The sequence below is a fragment of the Phoxinus phoxinus genome (assembly GCF_949152265.1).
Source record: "Phoxinus phoxinus genome assembly, chromosome: 5".
Classification (NCBI taxonomy): domain Eukaryota; kingdom Metazoa; phylum Chordata; class Actinopteri; order Cypriniformes; family Leuciscidae; genus Phoxinus; species Phoxinus phoxinus.
Window position 1 is genome coordinate 32,662,297 of NC_136880.1, and position 22,429 is coordinate 32,684,725.

General features: G+C 35.9%; 1 protein-coding gene across 9 annotated transcripts in view; it reads right to left on the minus strand.

The window, feature by feature from the left end:
- Positions 1–291: 291 nt before the first annotated feature.
- The window catches only part of LOC306998870 (myosin IXb), a 29,567-nt gene continuing 7,429 nt past the window's right edge, over positions 292–22,429 (minus strand). The window contains exons 3-42 of one of the 9 annotated variants that reach the window (XM_079613228.1): positions 22,172–22,266; positions 21,834–21,896; positions 21,609–21,708; positions 20,662–20,762; positions 19,702–19,825; positions 18,912–19,001; positions 18,590–18,706; positions 17,640–17,774; positions 17,413–17,534; positions 16,338–16,479; positions 16,020–16,215; positions 15,863–15,938; positions 15,641–15,733; positions 15,304–15,411; positions 15,110–15,149; positions 13,881–14,003; positions 13,569–13,649; positions 13,357–13,467; positions 10,722–10,844; positions 10,466–10,615; positions 9,394–9,518; positions 8,855–9,316; positions 8,475–8,562; positions 7,591–7,767; positions 6,478–6,569; positions 6,217–6,308; positions 5,832–6,016; positions 5,536–5,643; positions 5,223–5,393; positions 4,699–4,740; positions 4,481–4,592; positions 4,325–4,398; positions 3,980–4,169; positions 3,678–3,806; positions 3,488–3,593; positions 3,269–3,400; positions 2,934–3,057; positions 1,726–1,832; positions 1,336–1,463; positions 292–1,079 (exon numbers count right to left, since the gene is read on the minus strand). In XM_079613228.1, the coding sequence (XP_079469354.1) occupies positions 829–1,079; positions 1,336–1,463; positions 1,726–1,832; positions 2,934–3,057; positions 3,269–3,400; positions 3,488–3,593; positions 3,678–3,806; positions 3,980–4,169; positions 4,325–4,398; positions 4,481–4,592; positions 4,699–4,740; positions 5,223–5,393; positions 5,536–5,643; positions 5,832–6,016; positions 6,217–6,308; positions 6,478–6,569; positions 7,591–7,767; positions 8,475–8,562; positions 8,855–9,316; positions 9,394–9,518; positions 10,466–10,615; positions 10,722–10,844; positions 13,357–13,467; positions 13,569–13,649; positions 13,881–14,003; positions 15,110–15,149; positions 15,304–15,411; positions 15,641–15,733; positions 15,863–15,938; positions 16,020–16,215; positions 16,338–16,479; positions 17,413–17,534; positions 17,640–17,774; positions 18,590–18,706; positions 18,912–19,001; positions 19,702–19,825; positions 20,662–20,762; positions 21,609–21,708; positions 21,834–21,896; positions 22,172–22,266 (5,085 nt within the window). In that variant the 3' untranslated portion in view covers positions 292–828. Of the gene's footprint in view, positions 1,080–1,323; positions 1,464–1,725; positions 1,833–2,933; positions 3,058–3,268; positions 3,401–3,487; positions 3,594–3,677; positions 3,807–3,979; positions 4,170–4,324; positions 4,399–4,480; positions 4,593–4,698; positions 4,741–5,222; positions 5,394–5,535; positions 5,644–5,831; positions 6,017–6,216; positions 6,309–6,477; positions 6,570–7,590; positions 7,768–8,472; positions 8,563–8,854; positions 9,317–9,393; positions 9,519–10,465; positions 10,616–10,721; positions 10,845–13,356; positions 13,468–13,568; positions 13,650–13,880; positions 14,004–15,109; positions 15,150–15,303; positions 15,412–15,640; positions 15,734–15,862; positions 15,939–16,019; positions 16,216–16,337; positions 16,480–17,412; positions 17,535–17,639; positions 17,775–18,589; positions 18,707–18,911; positions 19,002–19,701; positions 19,826–20,661; positions 20,763–21,608; positions 21,709–21,833; positions 21,897–22,171; positions 22,267–22,429 lie in introns of all 9 variants that reach the window. The other 8 variants (XM_079613232.1, XM_079613229.1, XM_079613230.1 and 5 more) reach the window with 8 other exon arrangements.

Genomic DNA, 22,429 nt, shown 5'->3' on the forward strand with positions numbered 1-22,429 from the left:
CTTTTGCGGCACTGTCTGACTGCTCATTAACAGAGATTCCTGAGTGGCAAGGTACACAATACAGCAGAATGTAATATTACAATTATTTGATTTAAGATGACAATTTGATTATATTCACAGATGTTGGGTGATCAGTTTTTATAGATTCCATTACTACATTTTTAAAAACAAAAATTGTTATATCTTGCACCAGCCTTTCACATAGGCATGCAAGAACGGTATGATTTCCAACATCTTCAAATAAAAGATCAGAAAAAAAAAATGTTTTAACAATATAAAAATATTCACATATTAGGGGACTCATCAGATTTGATTTAATTGGGAAAGCACTGTTATTTAGAACTATTTACACCACATACAGATATTTCACAGAAAACAATTAATGGAACAATCCAATAAAGAATATAACAGTTCTCTACAGTTCCTTGTTTACGATAAAAATGAAAGAACTATGACTTGTGGCTATAAAAACAATAATATAAGGCCCATTCCACTCCTATGTGGTCCATAGAAAAACTTGCATTAGACAAAAAAGAAAAAAACTATTAAAAAACCTACTACAAATGTTGCCAAGATTATAATGAATGTTTTAAATAATCCTAGCAAAACATGATACAAAGTAATAATGGCTTTAAAGTTACTTTTTTTTTTTAAATCATTAGCTTTGTTTAACAAATGTATTCCTTGAACACAATAGGTGTTCTAGGTCTAGGACAGCATGCATGAATCCAGCATTTTATTTATGATCAGAAAAGGGAAACTGATTGTTGCTTGAACAGTTGCAGGAAAGACAAATATTTGCATAGATTTTTTTGGTGTTAATTAATGTCAAACGTCCTCATCTATAAAAGGAATGTCAAGGTCTGAAAATCGTCTCCTGCCCTGATTACTTCCAGGAAAGGAGGATTCTGAGACATCTTGGCTCTGGATGACACACATGGACTGGACATCTCGGCGTGAGGCGGAACGGTTTTGGTTGCGGTCCTCAGCAGGCTGATTGCTCCCTGGTTTGGGATCATGTGTTGGATCAGGAGGTTTAGCAGAATTCTCTGGCTTGGAGCTCTTCAAAGCAGTGTTCGCTGAAATAGATGCCTTGGATTAGCCACTAGGGACTAAATATGCAAATATCATGTAAAAACCAAATATACAAACATTCTTATATTTAATATAAAAGCAGCAGAGCAAAACCCGTGGTTAGAGAAACAGCAGGTTAAATAACAACAAGCACAATAACCAGCTCACCACAAGAACAGCAAATCCAAGCCCTCTTGGACATAGAACATGCAGGACATCCAAGCATAATGTATTTAAAACGTTCTGTACCTCAGTACTGACCTTCCAAGTCCAAACTCACACGATGATCTTCTAGTAGACTCTCAGAGCTGACCAATGATTCAGAGTCCATGTTCTCAGCATCAGAGCTATCCTGGTCAAACTCAGGCAGTCTGAAGGCCAAATTGTTCCTAAACCACAAACAGAATGAGTTTTGAACTGTACAATTAGAGGGACTTATAATTCTTAACATCAGCATAAACTTTTTTTTTTCTGTGCTCCTGGACGAAAGTTACTGAAGTTCGAAGCATAAAATCAAAAGGCAAAAGTGAAATGATAAAACTTCACTGTGATCGAAGCACATTTAAAACTGTGCTAGAAAACAATACAAATTTGTTGACTAAAAAAAAATGAATGAAAAAATAAAAAGTTAAACATGCATTTTCAACTCACTTTTCTTTCTTAATGGACTTGATCTTCTCCAGCAGGCTCTTTTCGATTTCAAGCTCTTCTCTGTCCAATGAAGTGGCATCTGAATCTAATTTTGGCCGCTCAAATATCTAAATGGAAAGTGAGATCATGAAATCATGTAAAGTGATTCCCCTGATATGATTGTAAAGCGCTTTAGGCTGTACAGTAGTACATATGAAAGCTCTATATAAATGTCTCATTCTATTCTATGAGCCACACGAAGCACATTGCAAACTGCTATAGCAAAGAGGCTAAATATTAGACTAGAAATGGCATACATTTTGCTTTGCATACATATACATCATACAGCTTTGCTCCATTATGAGGACAGTTAGGCACGATGTGTGATGGGGTGTCTGAAACACCCACAGCTAAGCCAATACTCAGAATAACAGAGCCTTGATTGGTTTATTGCTTTTATAAATTGTTACCACATACTGAAAGTATTAATTGCACAATATTTCATGGAAACATTAATTCATCAGAACATTAAGCATCATCTTTCCACTACAGAATACATTCCCTGGTCTAAACTACGGTTAATGGTTAATGGTAGGTGAACAGGTGTAATGTGTTGCTATATTGTATATTTCAGAATAATTGGAGAACCCAAAAGGATTTATTAGTGTTGTTTCTATGTCATGAAGCGAATGCCATAATGCTTATTTCACAACTGTTCTTAAAGTGTGATATCTTATGTACATTAGGCAAGATTTTTAAATGTTTATGCTCACCAAGGCTGCAATTATTTGATCAAAAATAAAGACAGAAGTATTGGGAAATCGTATTACTATTAAAATAAGGTTTTCTATTTGTATATTTCTTAACATAATTTATTCCTGTGATGGCAAAGCTGAAATTTCAGCATCATTAATCCAGTCTTCAGTGTCAAATGATCCTTCAGAAATAATTTGAATGTGCTGATTTGTTGCTTAATAAACATTTCTTATTATTGTCAATGTTGACAAATAATTTTGTGGAAACCATGATGCAGTTTTCAGGATTCTTTGATGAATTGGAAGTTCAAAAGAACAGCACTTATTTGTAAAATAAATATTTAGTAACGTAACATTTTTACGGTCATTTTTGACCAATTTAACGTGTCCTTGCTAATTAACGTACTAATTACTTTTTAAAAAAATCTTTAGGATTGTATTATATTGCAAACTAGCATGTGAAGCTTCTCTTACCGTGTTCTGTCTCCTGAGCTTGAGCTGTTTAATGGCGATAGCTTCTGCATTTTCCAACTCCTGAATTTCTTCCATTTTCTGATTATAGCACCTTGTTTGCTCATTAATCAGAATCTCCACACAACTGCACAAATGTTAACCATAGAGTATGATTAATGTAGTCAAAGAAACTTTTGAATAATAACATTAACAATTTAGCTGTTTAGATAATCACATTATTTATATATTTTTAGTATACCTTCTGCTATCTTGACCATCAACCACCAGTATCAAGTCAAACAAACGAACAAGCTTATCATAAACAAGGAAAGCAAATAAACCAAAATGATTCTCACAGAGTGGTCTTGTTTATATCCTTCATACTCAGGAAAGGGTCAGAAGAATCTGGGCAGCGTAGAATGCAGGGCGCAAACACGATCGATAGAGAATTAGCTGACATTCGATTGTGAGCTTCCTCTTTTGCCACTCTGAATAAAAAAATAAAATTAGGCAAGAGGTGAAGCAATGCACAGGATGCCTTATATTCATCCCAGTCATATGCAATCGTTTCTTACTTCACAAGATGAAAAATAAGCCTTTCGAGAGTAGAGAAGTTTGAGGGAGGTAGTTCATCTAACTTTCGGTAGATGGCACGCAACCGCTCGGATGATTCTGGCAAATCTGGAGGGGTGAAAAAACAAGCATTTCTTTGTGGCATAAATGTTTAGCCTTTACACACAAAGTTGCATGTGGTCAAAAACCTACCCGCAGCATACAGGAAGTCATTGTAGAGTCTGTATGTCATAAGTGGGTCGGGTAGTTCCCGTAACCACTGTTTGACCAGGCCGGTGATGGTGTGGATGGGGTAATTGTCAAGACAGACATTATGCGGATCTGAGGGGAAAAACAAAAAACTTTAATGCAAAAAAGTCAAGCAGTTATATTGAATGAAAATAGATTTGTCAACAGTAAAGTACATGACAAAGGTCATACAACTTTTACTTTGAAAAAGCACCCTCTAATTTCTGATAATGAGGGGTTAAAGACCAATCAAATCACACTATTACCTTTCTCTAGTATGTGGTGAAGCTCTTTGGCTCGGCAGGCTGAGCCGGACTTGCGGTAGATGCCCTCTGTGTAAAGTCCGTTCATTTCAACATGTACCAGCATCTTCTCCATGACGAAGGGCACAGAGTCAGCTGTGCGGACCAAGGCGCAGATGGGTACACCAAAGTGGAGGTTATGCTCACCCTCTTTCTGAAGAATGAAAACAAATAAACGAATTATGTGATCCTATCATTACAGATAGAGATTAAACTGTCACTATCTACACTCATGTTAGTGAGGTTGTGTAGATGATGGCAGAATTTTCCCTTTGAATATATAGTATGTGATACAGTAATACTGCTCACCTTCCTGACACATTGACCCGTGCAATTTATTGTGATCTTGCTCACACACTTCTTGTGGCACACCATTTTACAAGCTGAAACAGAAAGCGCAGAATAAAGTACCTCTGAATCCTTATCCATTTGCATTGGTCAGGGAAAAGGATGGTGGATACTTACAGCTGCACATGAAGGCTTTTTCCATTCCCCATATGTATGAGCTGCACTGGTCACATGATTGCATAATGGTCACCTGGTATGTGCTAAATAAGTGACCCAGTGGGCTGTCAGGCTTACAGAGAGAATAAAATATTAGTGTTGTTTTGTATTTTCACATCATGCATTATAAATATAGCTATATAACTATATAATGTCTCTATATCATGAAAATAACTTACATATGCATTTCTTTGAGATTTTCTTCTGTTCCTTTCCTTAACCTGAAAAATAGAAAGAGGGGCATGTAATTAGGATAAATTCAAGGATAACTGATAACTAGGTTCACTAGGAATCTGCCAGCGTGGTCCGTAACACTACCGTTTAACTATTGAAGTCTGGAGTAATAGCCACTGAAAATTCCACTTTGCTATCAGAGGAATAACATTTTACAATAGTGTAACTGTAATAATATTTAAATTTTTACTCTATTTTAGATCCAATAATTGTAGCCTTGGTGAGCATTAGAAATCCTTTTTTTTCTTCAAAAACATTAGAAACTGAGCAGAATGATGTGAAATGGGTTTTAATAGGGTAAACCCTTTTAAATACAATTGGGTATATTTTGTAAATGGTGTGAATCAGTCTTCTTTGAAATTCTGCAGGCCCAGATTCCTTGAAGGTCTGGTGACTTGCCTTATATTTAAAAAAATATATTTGAGCACAGTGAAGCGTCTGTGGAAATCTTTACAGCTTTTTAAGTTACCTTACAAGGCTCTGCCTCCAGTCGTTTGACCTCCCCCCTGATAAATGCATCCAGAACTGATTGGAAAAGATGTATTACCAGCGGCACCTCAGACACTTTCGTCATCCCTGCGAGATGGGCTACCTTTGATTGGTAACCTGACATCAGGGACTTATAGCCGATTTTGGGATTCTTTTGGGAATAGGAAACAGATCATTTCAAACATTTGCTTAAAAAAATAAAATAAAATAAAAAGACTTTCAGTGCTAATCATCTACTGCATCTGTGAAACTATGATAAGGGGAAGGTAAAAGATGAGCACAGATAAACTTACTGAGATGGAGTACATGCTTTTGATGGTGTCTCTGAACTGTGTGGTGGCTGAGAAGAAGATTTTTTCTGTCTCTGAGAGTTCCTTTGTGCGGGTGCTTAGATCGTTCATCTGAATTCAACATTACACAAACAGATTACACACTTAAAAGTACAAAGTTGATAAGGTATGACAATAAAGAAAAAGTTTTATATTTCTAAAAAAGTTTTATATTTCACTTCTAAAAAAAATCCAAATGTAGGATTTTAAAAAAAAAAGTGTCTTTACAAAAGCGGATGAATATAAACATCACCACAAACCTGATTTCCCAAGAACTCATCCAGGTGACGAAGTTCATTAGTATCAGTGATTTCTCTGTCCAGCGAAGCATTCCACTTCTCCTGGACACGAGTAGCTCGGCTAATTTTAATGGTGGGGTTGCGACGGGTTCCAGGATAAGTGGCTGAGTTTTTGCCACGTGGAGAATACAAGTGAGAGCCACTGGCTTTTGGACCAAAGAAACCGAGGTAAATGAGAGCAAAAGAGGCGAGTTACTGCAACTGAAACATTTACTCAAAAAATGTTCAACATTTCTTGCTTTTATTTTATATATTTATTTAAACAATCCGTGCTTTATTTATTAACATAATAAATCAATAAATGAATGAATGAAAGTATGAAGTAGGTCTGCGTGACGAATACAACCTAGCTCATCTTTTTCTGCCAATGTCTTTGCCATTGTAGTATTCCCATCCTGGGGTGTCAGACGCTTCCTAAAATATTTTAGGAATCCCCCCCTACAGGATATAAACAGAACATTTTAATTAAATTGACATGAAAGCACTTTGATGTATGATACAATTTTAAAAACTGATAAAAACCCAAATCACATTAATAATATTTCAGGTCAAATCTAGAACAGTACAGTTCAGCAAGATAACATGCTGATGGGAAAGGACTAATCACCTTTGTGGTGTGCTGGACGTTACAATTGCGTCCTCACTTGGTGATCTTCCTCTTATACTCAAGCACCCATCGGCTTCTACAGGCGACTGGATCTGAAAGACCAAAATATGTTAGAGATTGAAAATGATTATCATGAGACAGCAGAAAAAAATGAGGTGCTTCATTCAGCCAAATCCTGAACCTCTGACAATCAAACCTACACATACTAATGATGAGATTTTACAGCATGTCACTTTATTACCCATAGTCCCACCATGCATTCTTTTCAGCAAAACAACCACAGACAGCTCAAGAAAAAGCAAGACCACATTCAAGCGGATGCAAAACAAGTTTAGCTGACAACCATTTAGCAAGAATGTTTTGTAATCCTAATGTTCACTAATAATGCAGATTGATTGGGGTTATTTCCTTCTATTTGTGCCACCACCAGCGTTAAATCTCCCACACTGCATTCCAAAATCCATGTTGACCTTTTTTGCTACGCGTTATAGAATTTTAGATATATTTCAGATTGCTAAATAAAAATGGTCTATTATAACCATTTCAATTATTGACAATTATTGTTAAATTAGTTAGCAAAGCTCTTCAGAGTCACAGTATCCACCATAGTGAGATCATGCTCACAATGTTAATAAAGTTAATAAGAAACTAAAACCTCACAAAACTGGATACTGGGGCTGTTATAGCTTGGAGCCGATTTTGAGGAAGTGAATGCTACAAAAAAGTTAACAGAAAATAAAATGTGATTATGATAATTACATTCTAGCATATAATATTATACAAAACCCAATTAGTATTATAAAAGACGTTTAAATCCCTTATATAATGATACATTTAAAACATATCTGCAACCTAACAACCACAACATTATTCTTATATCTATTTACTACATTCACTCATTAGCATAACTAGTGATGGCCTCAGTGTTTGTTAACGGTCAAATGATACAAAAAAGGTCAGAAACCAGCTTCCAGTCAGAAACAGCCAAGTACAGGATCAGTCTGGTTTCTAAAGACTAAGCATCTAATGTTTATTCTTATGTTAGCCGTTGCGTGCAAAAGCAAGGCCCACAGCAGCTCTTATGGTCCCTTTGTAACTGGGTCAGACGTTTACCACAGTCTCCAGTACCGTGCGGATACCAGACTGGTTGGGAGTGGAGGGGCTTATGGGAGGAAGGGGAAAACTCCAGTACTCCATGTCGCTTAGATCCGAAGGATCCAACTTCAGTTCACTGCGGGGATGTGCTAGTCGGCGCTTGTGTTTGAGGTGCTTACGGCTTTGAACCATAACCTATGATACGTGAACCGGTTTAGATGGGGAAAAAAAAAAAAAGTGTAACCTGTGCCTGCTAATCCAGTTATCCATAAACACTGTAAAATAATCTATGAGATTCTCTTGATTTTAACGGTTGGGATCTGTAAGATTTTTTAAATGTTCAACGTCTCATACTCACCAAGGCTGGATTTATTTAATTAAAAATAGTAATATTGTGAAATCTTATATTAATTCAAAATAACTGTTTTCCATTTTAATATATTTTAATTTATTCCTGACGGCGAAGCTGAATTTTCAGCATCATTCCCTACCGCACCTACCATTACTCCAGTGTCAGTTGATCCATCAGAAATAATTATAATATGCTGATTTGCTGCTCAAAGATTTCTTATTATTATCAATGTTGGAAACTTTGAGATGCTTAATATTAATGTGGAAAACATGATACTTTTTTTCTGGATTCTTTGATGAATAGAATGTCTTTACTGTCGATTTAATGTGTCCTCACTAAATAAAAGTATAATTTTTTTAGTTTAAAAAAAAATCTTACTGACCCCAAACGTTTTAAAGGTAGTATATCCATATCCATATATATATATATATATATACACACACACACTGAACTATTATGTCAGTTTTGGGAGAAAAAAAGAAAGATTTTTTTGCATCAACATATAGCATAACATTTAACAGTAAGACCATAACTAGTTCTTAAACAGTACCTCATGTTTGGATGGCGAGGAGGAGCTGTCTGACTCTGAAGAACTCATTATGGACACATTATCCAGGGACTGAGAAATGCCAGATTTCCTAACAAATAAATAATCGCAAAATAAACTCTGGCAGGGTAAAAAAAATAGTGATAATGACCAACTGCCTGAAAAGTATAACATGGCTGCTTTAAAAATAGATAAACAGACATAAATATTGATGATATTTTCAGGTACAACAGTCAAACATATAATATAGTGATCATTATACAAAAATATTTGACCCCAGACTGACCAATCAAAATGAAGTACTCCAGAGAGTTGCGTAATAAAGAAAAACAACATAAAATTAGTCTTTACTTTTAAAAAAATAACCAAAATATAACTCATACCATAAACCCATTTTCCTTTGGGTTTGAAGTCGTAATATCTCAGCACTGATGTTCTCCAAATGTGCTGCTTCACTGCTCCTCTCCTTCCATTTATCAGGCTTCTCCTTCAACCTGGATGTCTTGATGTGGCGTTGTATGTGTACATTCTGAGTCTCATCAGAACCACTTTCGCTCATGTTCAGTGGAAGCGACACAGGCCGAGGGAGGCCTGAAGGAGATGGTTGTCTTTCTTTATTGCCAATCTTGCCTTTATCATCTCGAGCAGGTTCGTCCTCCTTGATGCTGAGTTGCTTTGTGATTCTACGAGTTGGTTCTATTGTAACCTTAGTCTTGGTCTCTGTGTTTAACCGCAGACTCGAATCCTCCGCCTTCTTTCGTTCAGGGGTGCGAGATTCGTCAGGCAGTGGAGGCCGTGGCTTTCGCTGACTTGGCTTGTTCAAATAGACCAGTTCTGTTTGAGATCTGAAAAAAACAATCCAAAATGACTAAAATTATTTTACCTTAAAGTAAAAAAACACCCAAAGGTAACTCGGACTTACGTATGTGTTTTGAGTTTTTTTCTCTGCTTCAAAAACTCTTCTCTCTGCTTGGACATTCGCCATGCAGCCTGGATCACAGTAGCTGCTCTGCCTCTGTATGTCTCACGCAAAAAACGCCACGATCGCTGTGGGATGAAACAGGAAAACTCTGCTCAGGTACATTATCATTTTTTGCAGGGTTTCACAACCAATTTCACAAACCCTTTGAGGGTCAGAATGGTTCACAACAATACCAATAAATTAAGCCACAATGTATAATAGCATTACATAAAATTAGAATATGTTAGAACATCTGTGTAATAGTGCAGGATAAATCTTAAATATTTTTGGTCAGTTTACAAGGAAGAGAAATATAGTAAATGGTTACACTACTGTTAAAAACGTCGGGCTCGGGGTGAGATTTTAAAAATGTCTTGAAAAAAGTGACTTATGCTCACCAACCAAGGCTATATTTATTTGATATAAAATACACTAAAAACAGGATTATAGTGAAATATGATTACAATTTAAAATAACTTTAAAAAAAATTTAAAATGTAATTTAATCCAGTGATGGCAAAACTGATTACTCCATAAATCAGCAGCCATTATTTTAGTCTTCAGTGTCACATGATCCTTCAGAAGTCAATAGAAATAAATGGAGCAATTCCAAGAGGGTCCTCACACCATCGGTGCTCAGGCCCTAAATATGCAGATTTTGTGCTCAAAAAACGTTTATTATTATTATCAAAGTTGAAAATATTTATATATATAAAATTATTATTTATTTTTACTCTGATTAATAGAAAGTTCAAAAGAACAGCATTTATTTGAAAGAGATCTTTTGTAAGATTTTTGACCAATTTAAATGTCCTTCCTGAATAAAGTATTAATTTATCAAAAAATAAAATAAAAACATTAAAACATTCATTGAAACTTGTGAAAGGAAGCAAGTAAATATATCTAGGTCACAGGGTTTCAGTTGACAAAAAAAGGCATTTGTCAAATTGTTGAGACGCATTAATGATCTGATCGTTTTCAGACAAGGTTATGTAAGATTTTGTAAAGTCCCTAGCCAACCAAACGAATGGTACCTGTATAGTTATAATTCCTTTCCTCTCATGCAGGTATTGTTTCCTCATCAAACAGGCACGGAACCATCTCTGCAGGATGATGATGCGGCGCATCACTTCTTTATGAAGGGCTTCCTGAAGTACTTGTCTCTCTGATTCTTTCAAAAACACCTGAGCACACAGATGAGCGGCCAATTATGGAAAGTTAGAAACTTAACTGAATGACAAAATGCAGATTGTGGATATTTCTTCAGTGAAGAGTGAAACTGAAATAAACCTTGGTTCGGCCAATCTGAAAACTGGAGCTGGGAAGTCCCATTTTCATCAGCAGTTTGGTTATATCTTCCTGAGGTGTTGAAATTTCTTTTGGCAGAAGTACTCTGAACTGATCTGTAAACTCCTGTGGTGACAATGTAAGATGAAACCTTTAGACATGTCTGTATAAAGCAAATAACAAAAGCCATGTGCATTAATTTTTCACCAAATGTATTTTTTCATATTAACTAATATTAAAGGGGTGGTTCAGGATTTTGGACATCGGACCTCATTTTCAAGTTAGCCTGGTTGTTATTCATCAGTGGAGACAGTTTTCAAAAAAAATCATCCAGTCCTTCCAGTTGCATAGTTTGCCGATGCTAGGCTAGCGCGAGTCAACGGTATCTGTGCTAGCCTGCCATTAAAAGCAGTTTTACCCACTCCAAAGTACACCAAAAGCAAATAAATTATAACGCCAGACTGTCGATGTAAATGTCTATTGAGAGAATAATGTTAGAAATCAAAGTACCGGTCCGGTACTCTTACATCTCAATGATCGCATTACATTTACAGGAACTAGTTTCTCAGCAGCGGCGGAATTTTACTTTGCTCCGGTTAGTAGTACTGCGCCGAAAAGTAAACACAGAACAGAAGCGCACTACAGACGGGACGTCTAGCTAGCTAGTAGTAGCCTTGAAGAACGATATTGAAAAACATTCGATTATAAACTAAGGAATTGGCAACATGGTGATTCGTTGTGCATTTCGAAATTGTAAAAATAAACCAAATAGATGGTCATGCAAAAAGTTTCCACAAATTTCCATTGAGAGATCCAGAAAGGAACCAACTGTGGCTTCTTTCTGCTGGCTTGGACAACGAGACACCGGCAGAGACTATTAAAGTTGCGAATTTGTAGTGATTATTTTAGACCAGACGACTTTGAAAAACCCCATAACCCCATATGGAATGCAGTTCCAGCCGTCTTTCCATATGCACCAACAGCAGATGAACAGGTAATAACTTTTGTTAGGCTACTATAGCTATCTATTAAGCTAGTCCCTTTTCATAACTTATAGAATGACAATGACAGCGTTAGTGGAGATAACGTTACAGTTCAATTTCTGCCCTTTTAGTATCTATCTCGATTAGTTCTTCGTCTGTGTATTCCGGCTCATACATGTACGGTTCGTTGAATAAAACACATTCCTCGTCTCCAAAGTCTGAAACATTGGCATGGCTTTCAAACGTGGCCATAGTCCTATGTTGATTTCTTAGTGAAATATACTCTGCTTCTGTAGTGGTGAGTGTCAGCGGCAGGTAAATACACTTGCGTCATGTGGAGACTCTCTCGGTTGCCTAGGTAACTTAATATCACTCCGCCGCTGCTGTAGACTGTGCTAATAAATACAGGGAACAAAGTGTAACTATTGCAATGCAATGAAAGGGTAGTTTGATTTCTAACATTATTCTCTCAACAGACATTTACATCGACAGTCTGCCGTTATAATTTATTTGCTTTTGGTGTACTTTGGAGTGGGTAAAACTGCTTTTAATGGCAGGCTAGCTTATACCGTTGACTCGCGCTAGCCTAGCATCGGCGAACTATGCAACTGGAAGGACTGGATGAAATTTTTTGAAAACTGTCTCCACTGATGAATAACAACCAGGCTAACTTGAAAATGAGGTCCGATGTCCAAAATCCTGAACCACCCCTTTAATAGCAGGGCTATCCTAGTGAAAAATAATGTATTTGAAATACATTTATTTTGTCAAGTATGCTACAAATACATACAAATGTATGTACTTAATATAAATGCCCTTCAATTTAACTTTTGGTATACTAAATTGGTATACTTAAAAGTCTGCTAAATTGGAACAACTAATTTTGTACTTAATGCACTTTAGTTATCCAGAAATAGTGCTGAGGTCCAACTAAAGATATACTTAAGTACATTTGATTGTGCTAAAGTAGAACTATTGCAAGTATTCTTCAGGTACACTTTAAATATCTTGTTGATATTATACAGAGATTATACTATCTTTACTAATAGTGATATTAAACACATTTTAAGGCTTAATATCAAGAAATGTGCATTGTTCAATAAAGAAGTACTCCAAATAAAAATAAAAATCAGTAAGTCTCAAGCGATATGTCAGTAAATATATGATTTCTAGTATACTTAGTATGAAATAAAAGTATTTTAAATACAATTTGGTATAGTTTTTTCCCCACTAGGGTATCAATCAAATAAAACATCAAATTAAGTATGATATACTTAATTATTCAAATTAATCTAAAAAAAATATCAACATCTGCTGAGAAGTCTTCAAATGAGGATGAAATTAAGTGCCTTGTTTTTGCAGACCAGTAAAGCATTATATAGACATTTTAAAAAATCGATATGCGTATTACAGTCCACAGCGATCCATTTTGTAAGAGTCTGTTAATCTTACCTGGATTCCTCTGTTTTCTTATTTATCTATTTGATATATTTATGTTTAATTTAATATAATTTAATTCCTTATTAGGAAATGTATGTATGGGTCAGGGGGTGTGATTAAATGGGTTATTTACCTCATTATTAACCTGTGGACATCTGCATTAAATTGACAGTCCTAATGAATAAATATTAATTTAAAAAGTCATGTTACACTACCTTGAAGGTGAATTTGGCTCCATAGCCAGATCTCCTAATCCGAACCGTTTGTAGCATGCCTGTGTACCTCAGCTGCTGAAGGACTAGAGCATCATCAAAGTGCATTTCCCTCTGTAAACACATTCACCAACATATAAAAGAAGGATAATCCATCACCTAAGTAATACACATAATAGATTAATCACAAAACATACAATAGCTCTCCACCATACCTTATCACCATTTGATCTGATACAGCGGACAAAGAACGGTTCTGCTTTCCTCAGGGTTCCCAACAGCTTGTTTAGAGATGCCTGGACGGTATAATACATTAAAGCATGTGACTCATTGATTTGTCCATCAGCATCCATTAAACCCCTGCAAATCATATCAAAACCTCCCCACAGCTTCGGGGGTCTGAACCTTTTATCTAATTTACAACTACTAACAAAAGAGGCTTTCACACAGAGATGGAACAAACCAATCCTGAGCCCTATGATGAAGGAGCGTATGCTTTCCACACTTAGATAATAATAATACTGAACCTGGAACTGAGCGCTGATGCTCGGAGGTTTCTTCTTGGTGTGCAGATGGAGCAGGGACCTGGTTGCTCGGTTGTGCTGTGTGAGGGCCATGATGAACTTCAGAGAGTGTGAATCTATGAGATTCTGTAAAACAAAAGAATAACATTTGATGCAATCACTCACAATTTAAAATATAATAAAGTAAACTAATACAGATATAATGAACAATATATATACATATATATATATATTTTTTTTTACATGGGTCTCACCCATGTCCAACTCTGTACCTTGATGCTAGGGTTTTCTGGGTAGTTGCCAGGGCGTTGCTATGCAGTTGCCTAGTTTGCTAGCATGTTGCTGTGTGGTTGCTAGGGCATTGCTTGCTGGTTACTCATTGGACCAAGTCGAACAATGCCCATGCCTCTGATATTCTTGTCACTAAATGCATGTTGGGTGCCTTTGTAATGTAATCCAACTACCAGTCGAATTTTGGATATACCTGAAGTTAATTTGTTTCATACGAATCAAATTAACATAAAATGTTTTCTATTTTAAAACTGTAATTTATTTCTGTGATGACATAGCTGAAGTTTCAGCAGCCATCCCTCCAGTCTTCAGTGTCACATGATCCTTCAGTAATAATTCTAATATACTGATTTGGTGCTCAAGAAACATTTATTATTACATTTTCACTTCTTATTACGTTAACAACATGATCAATTATTGAAAAGTTTTGATGACACACAAGTTACATTTATTTGACATAGAAAGTTTAGTAACAATGTAAACGTATTAGCAGTCACTTTTTATCAAATTTAAAGGTATACTTCACCCAAAAATTTAATTTCTGTCATCATTTACTCACCCACAAGTTGTTCCAACACTGTATGAGTTACTTTCTTCTGTTGAGCACAAAAGTAGTTATTTTGAAGTATATGGGCAACCAAACAGGCCCAATGCCCCATTGACTCCCATAGTATAAAAAATAATAATAAAAATACTATGGAAGTCACTAATGTACTTACTATGGAACTGTTTGGTTACCAAAATATCTTCTAATCTTCAAAACATCTTTTGTGTTCAGAAGACAGACAGTTTTGGAACAACTTGAAGGGAGTAAATGATGACAGCATTTTCATTTTTGCGTGAACTATCCCTATAAAGCATTTCTGCTGAATTCAAGTATTAAACTTTATAAAATAGCCTTAGCAAAAACCTCAACAACAAGGACTGACTCATAAATTTACCTTAGGAATTAGCTGCTTGTGTTTGTTTGGCCTGTTCTTCCTAGAAAGTAGTAACATATAGTTAAGATTTGGGGAAAAAACATGAGCAGAATATCCCATCTGATTTTGTCCCAATTAAATTGCACATAATAAGCACAAGCGGAGACAGAGAGCAGTAGTGCCGCCACAGACCATAGAACATGTGTCCCACTCACTGAGAGAAGAGACGAGACTTCCTCACAGAAATTGTGGATAGACGCAGCTTGTGAGGAACTTCACCACCAAACTGCTTAAGGGAGTGGAGAACTTTGGCATGCAATTCCCTGATTCACCCCAACCCCAAATCAGAAAAAGTTTAGAAAGGAGATAAATACTAAAAACACAATAAAATAAAAACAATAGGGAGAAAACAGACGAAATTAGTCAGCTAAATCACCCATTTCACAAAAAAAGCATGCAGTAACCTCAGTTAGATTCTTAATCCACAGAAGGAAATCATCATCAAATAGAGAAGAACAGCACAGCAAGTTCCTCGAGTGATGGTGAACTTACTTCTTATTTTCAAATGTTGCAAAAATGTCCTCAAATGCTTCAAGTGGACCCTCTTCAGAACGATCAAAGGAAAAGTCAATCATAGACTTCTGGCTGTAGAGATTGAGTTGCAATTATAAGCAGTTGAACTGTCATTTGAATGGAGCAAACTTAAAACAAACATGTTAATTTGGCATAAATCCATTGTTCCATCAAGAGGTCATGCTGATGCAGTCCATTTACCTCTTTAGACTCTCTATCAGAGTGCTGGGTCTCCTCATTTCCCCAAGTGACCGTCTGGAGTAGCGCTTGATCTGATCTGATAGGGAAACAAACATGTTAAATCAATGATGATCCACTTCTGGAAGCTGTAAGTAAAAAGGTATTAGTAGATCGTAACCTGGATGTTTTTCCGCCCAGCTGCGTCCTGCCTCGTTAAACACGGCCAGAGTGCGTATCGTGGCCCTGAGGATGCCCCATCTGAACACAGCCACTGGATTAGCCCCGATCAGCTGGCGCAGGTAACTGCACTCACTACTCCGAAGCAATGCAACAATATCTGGCCTCATGTGGTCTGTGTTCTTCTCTCTAAAGTCCTATAGGGCGGGAACATCACAAATGCTTCTCGGTATTGTTTTCCCACCATAGACACATCATTTGTAACACAACTACACTCCAAATGTTTGGGAAAGTTTAGTTTCAGGGTCTGTTCCTTTACCTTTATCTGGTATTTGACCTTGCCAGCAAAATGGCGAATGACAAAGGCTGGTTCCCGCACTGGGGTCTGCACAAAGAACCCGTTGTCCTGGTGCTGCTGCTTAAACTTCTCTAGAAGAGTGCTATCTGTGGCTTGAGGAAAACTAGAGAGGCCATAACACTGAATATTAACTAATGGACTAATAAAACAACACACTAGCGATTAGATGCATACTAATTCACATACTGTATTATACATTCTAAATAGCCAGATGCAATTCAAGTAGTGGATCAGCAGATGATATCCTTTTTCCGATGGATTCCAACAGTGTGCATATGCTTTTAACAATATACAATATTTCTGTATCTCTATCCATTAAGAGGAATCATGATTTTAAAACAAAGCCATTGCTGAAAAATACATTGAAAATGTTTAATATAAGTAGTAAAAAAGTCAAATCTACTGTCTATCCACTAAAGGAAATACATTTCATGTACAAATATTACAATGCATAGCTTTATGGCAGTGTTTCTCAATTCATGTCCTCAGGACACATTTCCCAGAATAAGTCAGATTCTTCACTATTTAACACACTAAGGGCCAGATTTACTAACAGCTTGCGCCAGCGGTAGCGCAAACCCTCTTTTGGCAATAAAAATTCCTTTCAGGACTTACTAAAACACATAGTGAAAAATTAGCACTGAACAGGTGTGGACAGGGTTATTTTTGCAGCTGACCTTTTTGACCATATGCATTTGTAGGAGTTTTTAAATTAATCACGCAATGTGATTTACTGTCCAAAAAAAGACGCTAATTTGCGCTGCACTTTGTAGATTGCGTTGGTCGTTATGGAAATGATCTGGCTGCATCTGTTTTCTTAATTTGCGCATTGTCAGTAGACCACGCGCAGCACTTTCCACTCCTATCGGCACCTTAATGAGATTGCGCTTTCATGCTAATAAGCCCTGTTTAGTAAATCTGTCCCTAAGAAGCTGATGAGTTGAATCAGTTTGCATTAATGAGACATCTAAACATTCTGATAGATGGGTCCCCAGGACTAGAGTTGAGAAACACTCCTTTATGGGATTGAACTCACTTGCTCTCCTCGTCAAGCAGGTAAAACAACCCGGTGGGCTTCTTGCTGAAGAGACTGATGCAGCCAATGTTGTCAGGGTAGTCAACAGTGTGCCATGTGATTCCCTCTGCCATATACTCCTCCTAAAACACAATGCAAGCATGAGCAGATGCACACTGAGCTACTGACATTCCTGTCCACCATGATTAAAGGAGACATCAAAGTACAACTCAGATGTCATAACTCACTTGTTCGAGGGTAAATATGCGCTGATTGCAGTAATACTGTAGTTGCTCATTAGCATAATTAATGCAGAACTGTTCAAAGCTGTTTATCTTGAAATCCTCAAATCCAAATATGTCCAGAACACCAATGGATAAGCACTGTGAGGAACAGAATAAAATGAATTTAAAGTAGATGCTTTCAGTTTGCCACATAAGCTGCATTGCATTACTTGCATTTCATTATAATAATACATATATTAAAAAGCAAAAAAAAAAGTTTTTATTAAATTAGAGAATATACACTACTAGTCAAAAGTTTTGAATCGGTAAGATTTTTTATGTTATTAAAAGAAGTCTCTTCTACTCACCAAGGCTGAATTTATTTGATTAAAAATACACCAAAAAAAACCCCCAGTAATATTGTTAAATATTATGCAAATTTTAAATAATGGTTTTCTATTTTAAAATGTACTTTTTCCTGTTGAAATAACTGTTTTCAACAATGATAATAATGAAAAATGTTTCTGGAGCATCAAATCAGCATATTAGAATAATTTCTGAAGAATCACGTGACACTGAAAACTGGAGTAATGATGCTGAAAATTCAGCTTTGATAACAGGAATAAATTACACTTTACTATATATACGGTATATATATATATATATATATATATATATATATATATATATATATATATATATATATACACACATTGAAAACAGCTGTTTTAAATTGTAATAATATTTCACAATATTTATTTTTAATTAAATAAATGCAGCCTTGCATTTATTTAATTAAAAGAAGAGACTTTTAAAAACATAAGACTTATGTTTTAAAGACTTTTGTGTGTGTGTACATGCATATACACAATTACCGGTATATACCGTATAATAGTTAGTAAACAGCTAAAATTAGTCAAATATATACAATTTAATATATTCAAATATATAAATTATCTTGACAGAATTCATACCGAGACAGACTCCTCCAAATCTCTCTTGTTGAGTAGAGAATGGTTGATTCGCAGGACAATCCAGTCAAACAGGGCACTATACAGAGACTTGGCCATAGAGTCTCTGGCAGTGATGGCCTAAAGACATGACAATGTTTGAACATGTCAGCAGATTCTTAGAGTACAGAAATGAAGAAAGACAAATGAAATAGATAGAGCAACAAAGAGACCTCTTTAAGCTGACTTCACATAAGGTATGATATAGATATGCATTTAACACATGACTAGTCAATGAATGAATGGTAGAGTAGAAAATGTCATCATTTGCACCAGATGAAGTTACCTCATTGAGGCTGTAAGGCAGAATTAGTGTGTCATTAGCAGTCATTGCTTTCCTTGTAGTCAGTGCTTCCACAAGCAGCTCCACTTTAACCTGTAATTTAAGAGCAATTATATAAAATCAAAAGATAACATTTTATATCAACAGTCCACTTTAGACAATCTACTAACTTTGCAGATATTAAGCAGACAGTCTACTACAATTCTAGTAAGAGTTAGTTGACATGTAGTTGCTAAGTAAACTTTATTTGGATGCTCCCCCAACAGACATTCTACTGACTAGAAGTAACTTTGCAACTAACATGTCAACGTATTCTCCTAACCCTAACCTAACAGTCTACTAATACTCCAATGAGAATTAGTTGACGTGTAATAAAGACACATTTGAACATAGGATGACAGAAATCTGTCACATGATCTGTCACAGAGTGTGTAATCCTTTAAATGACAGCCAAATAACTACTCAACAAGTGCAAAATGGGAAAAGGATTTCTTTCGGAAAATTGGAAAGACAATCCAAAAAAATACAAATGGACCAATCCACTAAGAGTCCTCTAAAAGTAATGATACAACTGGTTGAATGATGATGTATTTGTTCACCATGCAGTGGCGGTGGCCAAGTAAATCAACAGATGTCACTGCACAGCATTTCCAAAGAATTGGTAGGTGACTGTTGAGCAATAAATTTAAAGTATTTCTATTTCTGTGTGGTTTACCACAATAACCAGTAGGAGGGACAGAATTTCAGCCTCCTGTGAATCATTTATATTGAACATTAAAATAGCCAGTGGTACCTTGAGAAGGTCAGAGACAGCTGAAAGGACATGATCTGGCCCAACTTTAAGACACTCGCCAACATCTTTTGGCTCATACGTCACATTTCCCAGGTACAGAATGGCAGAGAGCACAGAGAATATCCTGAAAAAGAGCATCAACCATTGAACCACATTAAATCCAAAATATATTTATTTTCTTTGGAAGGTGCCTCAAATAATACATTTCTAAGCTATATGATAACCATGGTACGTTTTGGTAATTGTTGGTGATTTTACATTGTAAATCATATGGCACATGGGAATGCATCTTAAATATAATTGATTATAATTGATTATAAATTGATTGTATTTTGTTCAAATAATTACATTTCTAACATTGTGTAAATAAGTATTAGTTGCCAGAACATTTAACACTGAAACATTGCTGTTCCTTGGAAGACAGTTCATAATGATCTAAATGTGTTAGGTCTGACATTATCGCTCTCTGTACGTCACGGCCAAAAGAGCACAGTGCATATTGAAAGTCTTGATGTATTTTCCTCCTCCATGACAAGCACAGACTTGTTCCAGAGCAGAATTCTTCATTTGCTAGTCATGCATATAGAAGGTAAATTTTCAGCAGTGTGACTAAATCCTTCCAGGACAATAAATCTTAGTATTCTGTATTTATCTACTTTTTAAGGGTAATTATTGGAGTACAGCTCATTGTAAATGTAATGGTTTTAGCAGGGCTAAATAAACATTATAGATTACACATAATTGAAAAATAAAATGTGTGTTAATAAACATGATTATGTTTGTAATTAAACATAATAATTCATTATAATGTAATCACTAGGAAGACTTACCAAAATAATTTAATTGAGAATAGTACTTTAAGATGCAGACTGAGATAGCATTATAGCAACAAACAGCATTATCATAGCCAATTATTTTTTTTTTCAAATATAATTTTACTTGAAAACATTTTTCACTTACTGTTTTTTGGTCGGAGGCAGAAAACCGACCATCTCCATGGCCTGATGAAGTCTCCTGAATTCATGTTTCATTTCTGCTTGATCCTCCAAAATCGGTATTTCCTGTGAGGTGTAAACATAGAAGATTGAACAAATAATGAAAAAAAAAAAAAAAGACAATTGTTGACATACAGTTTATGAATAAACAGCTATACAATTAACATGGACAACACAGCTCAGAAAATTTAGTCTTGGAAGAATGATAATTCTTGGCCTCCATTTCCTCTCCATTTAATGTCATTGTTGCCCCGAAGACAATTGAGAGAATCATGAAATTTAAATTAAAATTGAAACAGATTCATTAAAGGGGTCCTATTATGCTTTTCCACTTTTTCAACTTAAGCTATTGTGTAATGTTGCTGTTAGCTGTTAGAGCATAAAACATATCTGCAAGGTTACAAAGCTCAAAGTCCACTCTAAAGGGAGATATTTTATTTAACAGAAAACATACAACTCTGAAACATCCTGTTAACGTGAATGAAATTCGTTCGGCACGATTCTCTTGTTCGTTAACATTGTCAGGGTCTAAATCGGACTGGTTGGTTTAAAATTGGTTTGAAATTCACGCCATATCCTTTATATTTAAAATAGAGCAGTATGGAGGTGCGGAACATTTCCCGAACATGCGCTACACAGTGCCAATCACAACACACTGGGCCAGCTAACCAATCACAGCACATTTTATATTTCGGAAGGAGGGGTTTCATCGAAACAGGACCTAGACGGCGCGACACACTGAGGAGAGAGGGGCTATGATAATGTAATATGTGGAAGATAATGCATTTTTGAACAATAAAGCATGAAAACATATTTTAGTACACCCCAAAAACAAAACCAAGTCTTCGGAAAAGGGCATAATAAGACCCCTTTAAGGAACACTGATTCTTTGTGATGGCTGTTCTGAGTTACTTGTTCGAGGTAGTGGTAGTCTTCAGGCCGCAGAAGCTTGAACTCATCTCTCTCCTCTTCTGAGGCCCCAATCAAAAGATAGTAAAAAACATGGTAATTCCTGCAGGTTAGATAACAAACAAGCATGGAATTCATAATGTTGCGATACATTTTTTCATATCTCCGACACTTTTAATTAAAATGTAAAATGAATATAACGATTTTCTTTTCTTTTCTTTTTTTTACCTTTCAGTTTTTCCTCTGGATACTAGACGGCATTTCTCTAGTAAATACTTCTCAACCACAGCCCTGAAACATTGAGCAAACATTATTAGGAATTTCAGATCAATTCTGGCATGTAATTTTTTTGAAGAGAGTAGAGAAAAGGGGGAATGACATCAGAAAATGTCATATGGTGGATCTTAACCTGAATTAACAGAATGAGCATCACAGCTCAACATTTATTTTTACATGAATAAATAAACATTTCCTCATTAGATAGCCTAACATGCATTTGTCATCATGTTCAGCTGTGGGTGTTCTGGTGTATGAAGAAGATATGCAGAAGTACACAGATGACTCACCCTCTCACAATGCCACTTTCTAGATAATTCACTTGAATGAACTTTCCAAAGCGGCTCGAGTTGTTGTTGTATGCCGTTTTAGCATTGCCAAAGGCCTGAGGAGACCAAAGAGACATGCATTAGATAGGCAAATTGTTTTTGAGGAAATAGAAAAATATTTCAGACTAAAAAAAAAACACTGATATCTGATCTTCATGAATGCTGACAGACAACTCTTGACCCATTAAGGACATTAGATTATCATTGGTTGCTCAACTA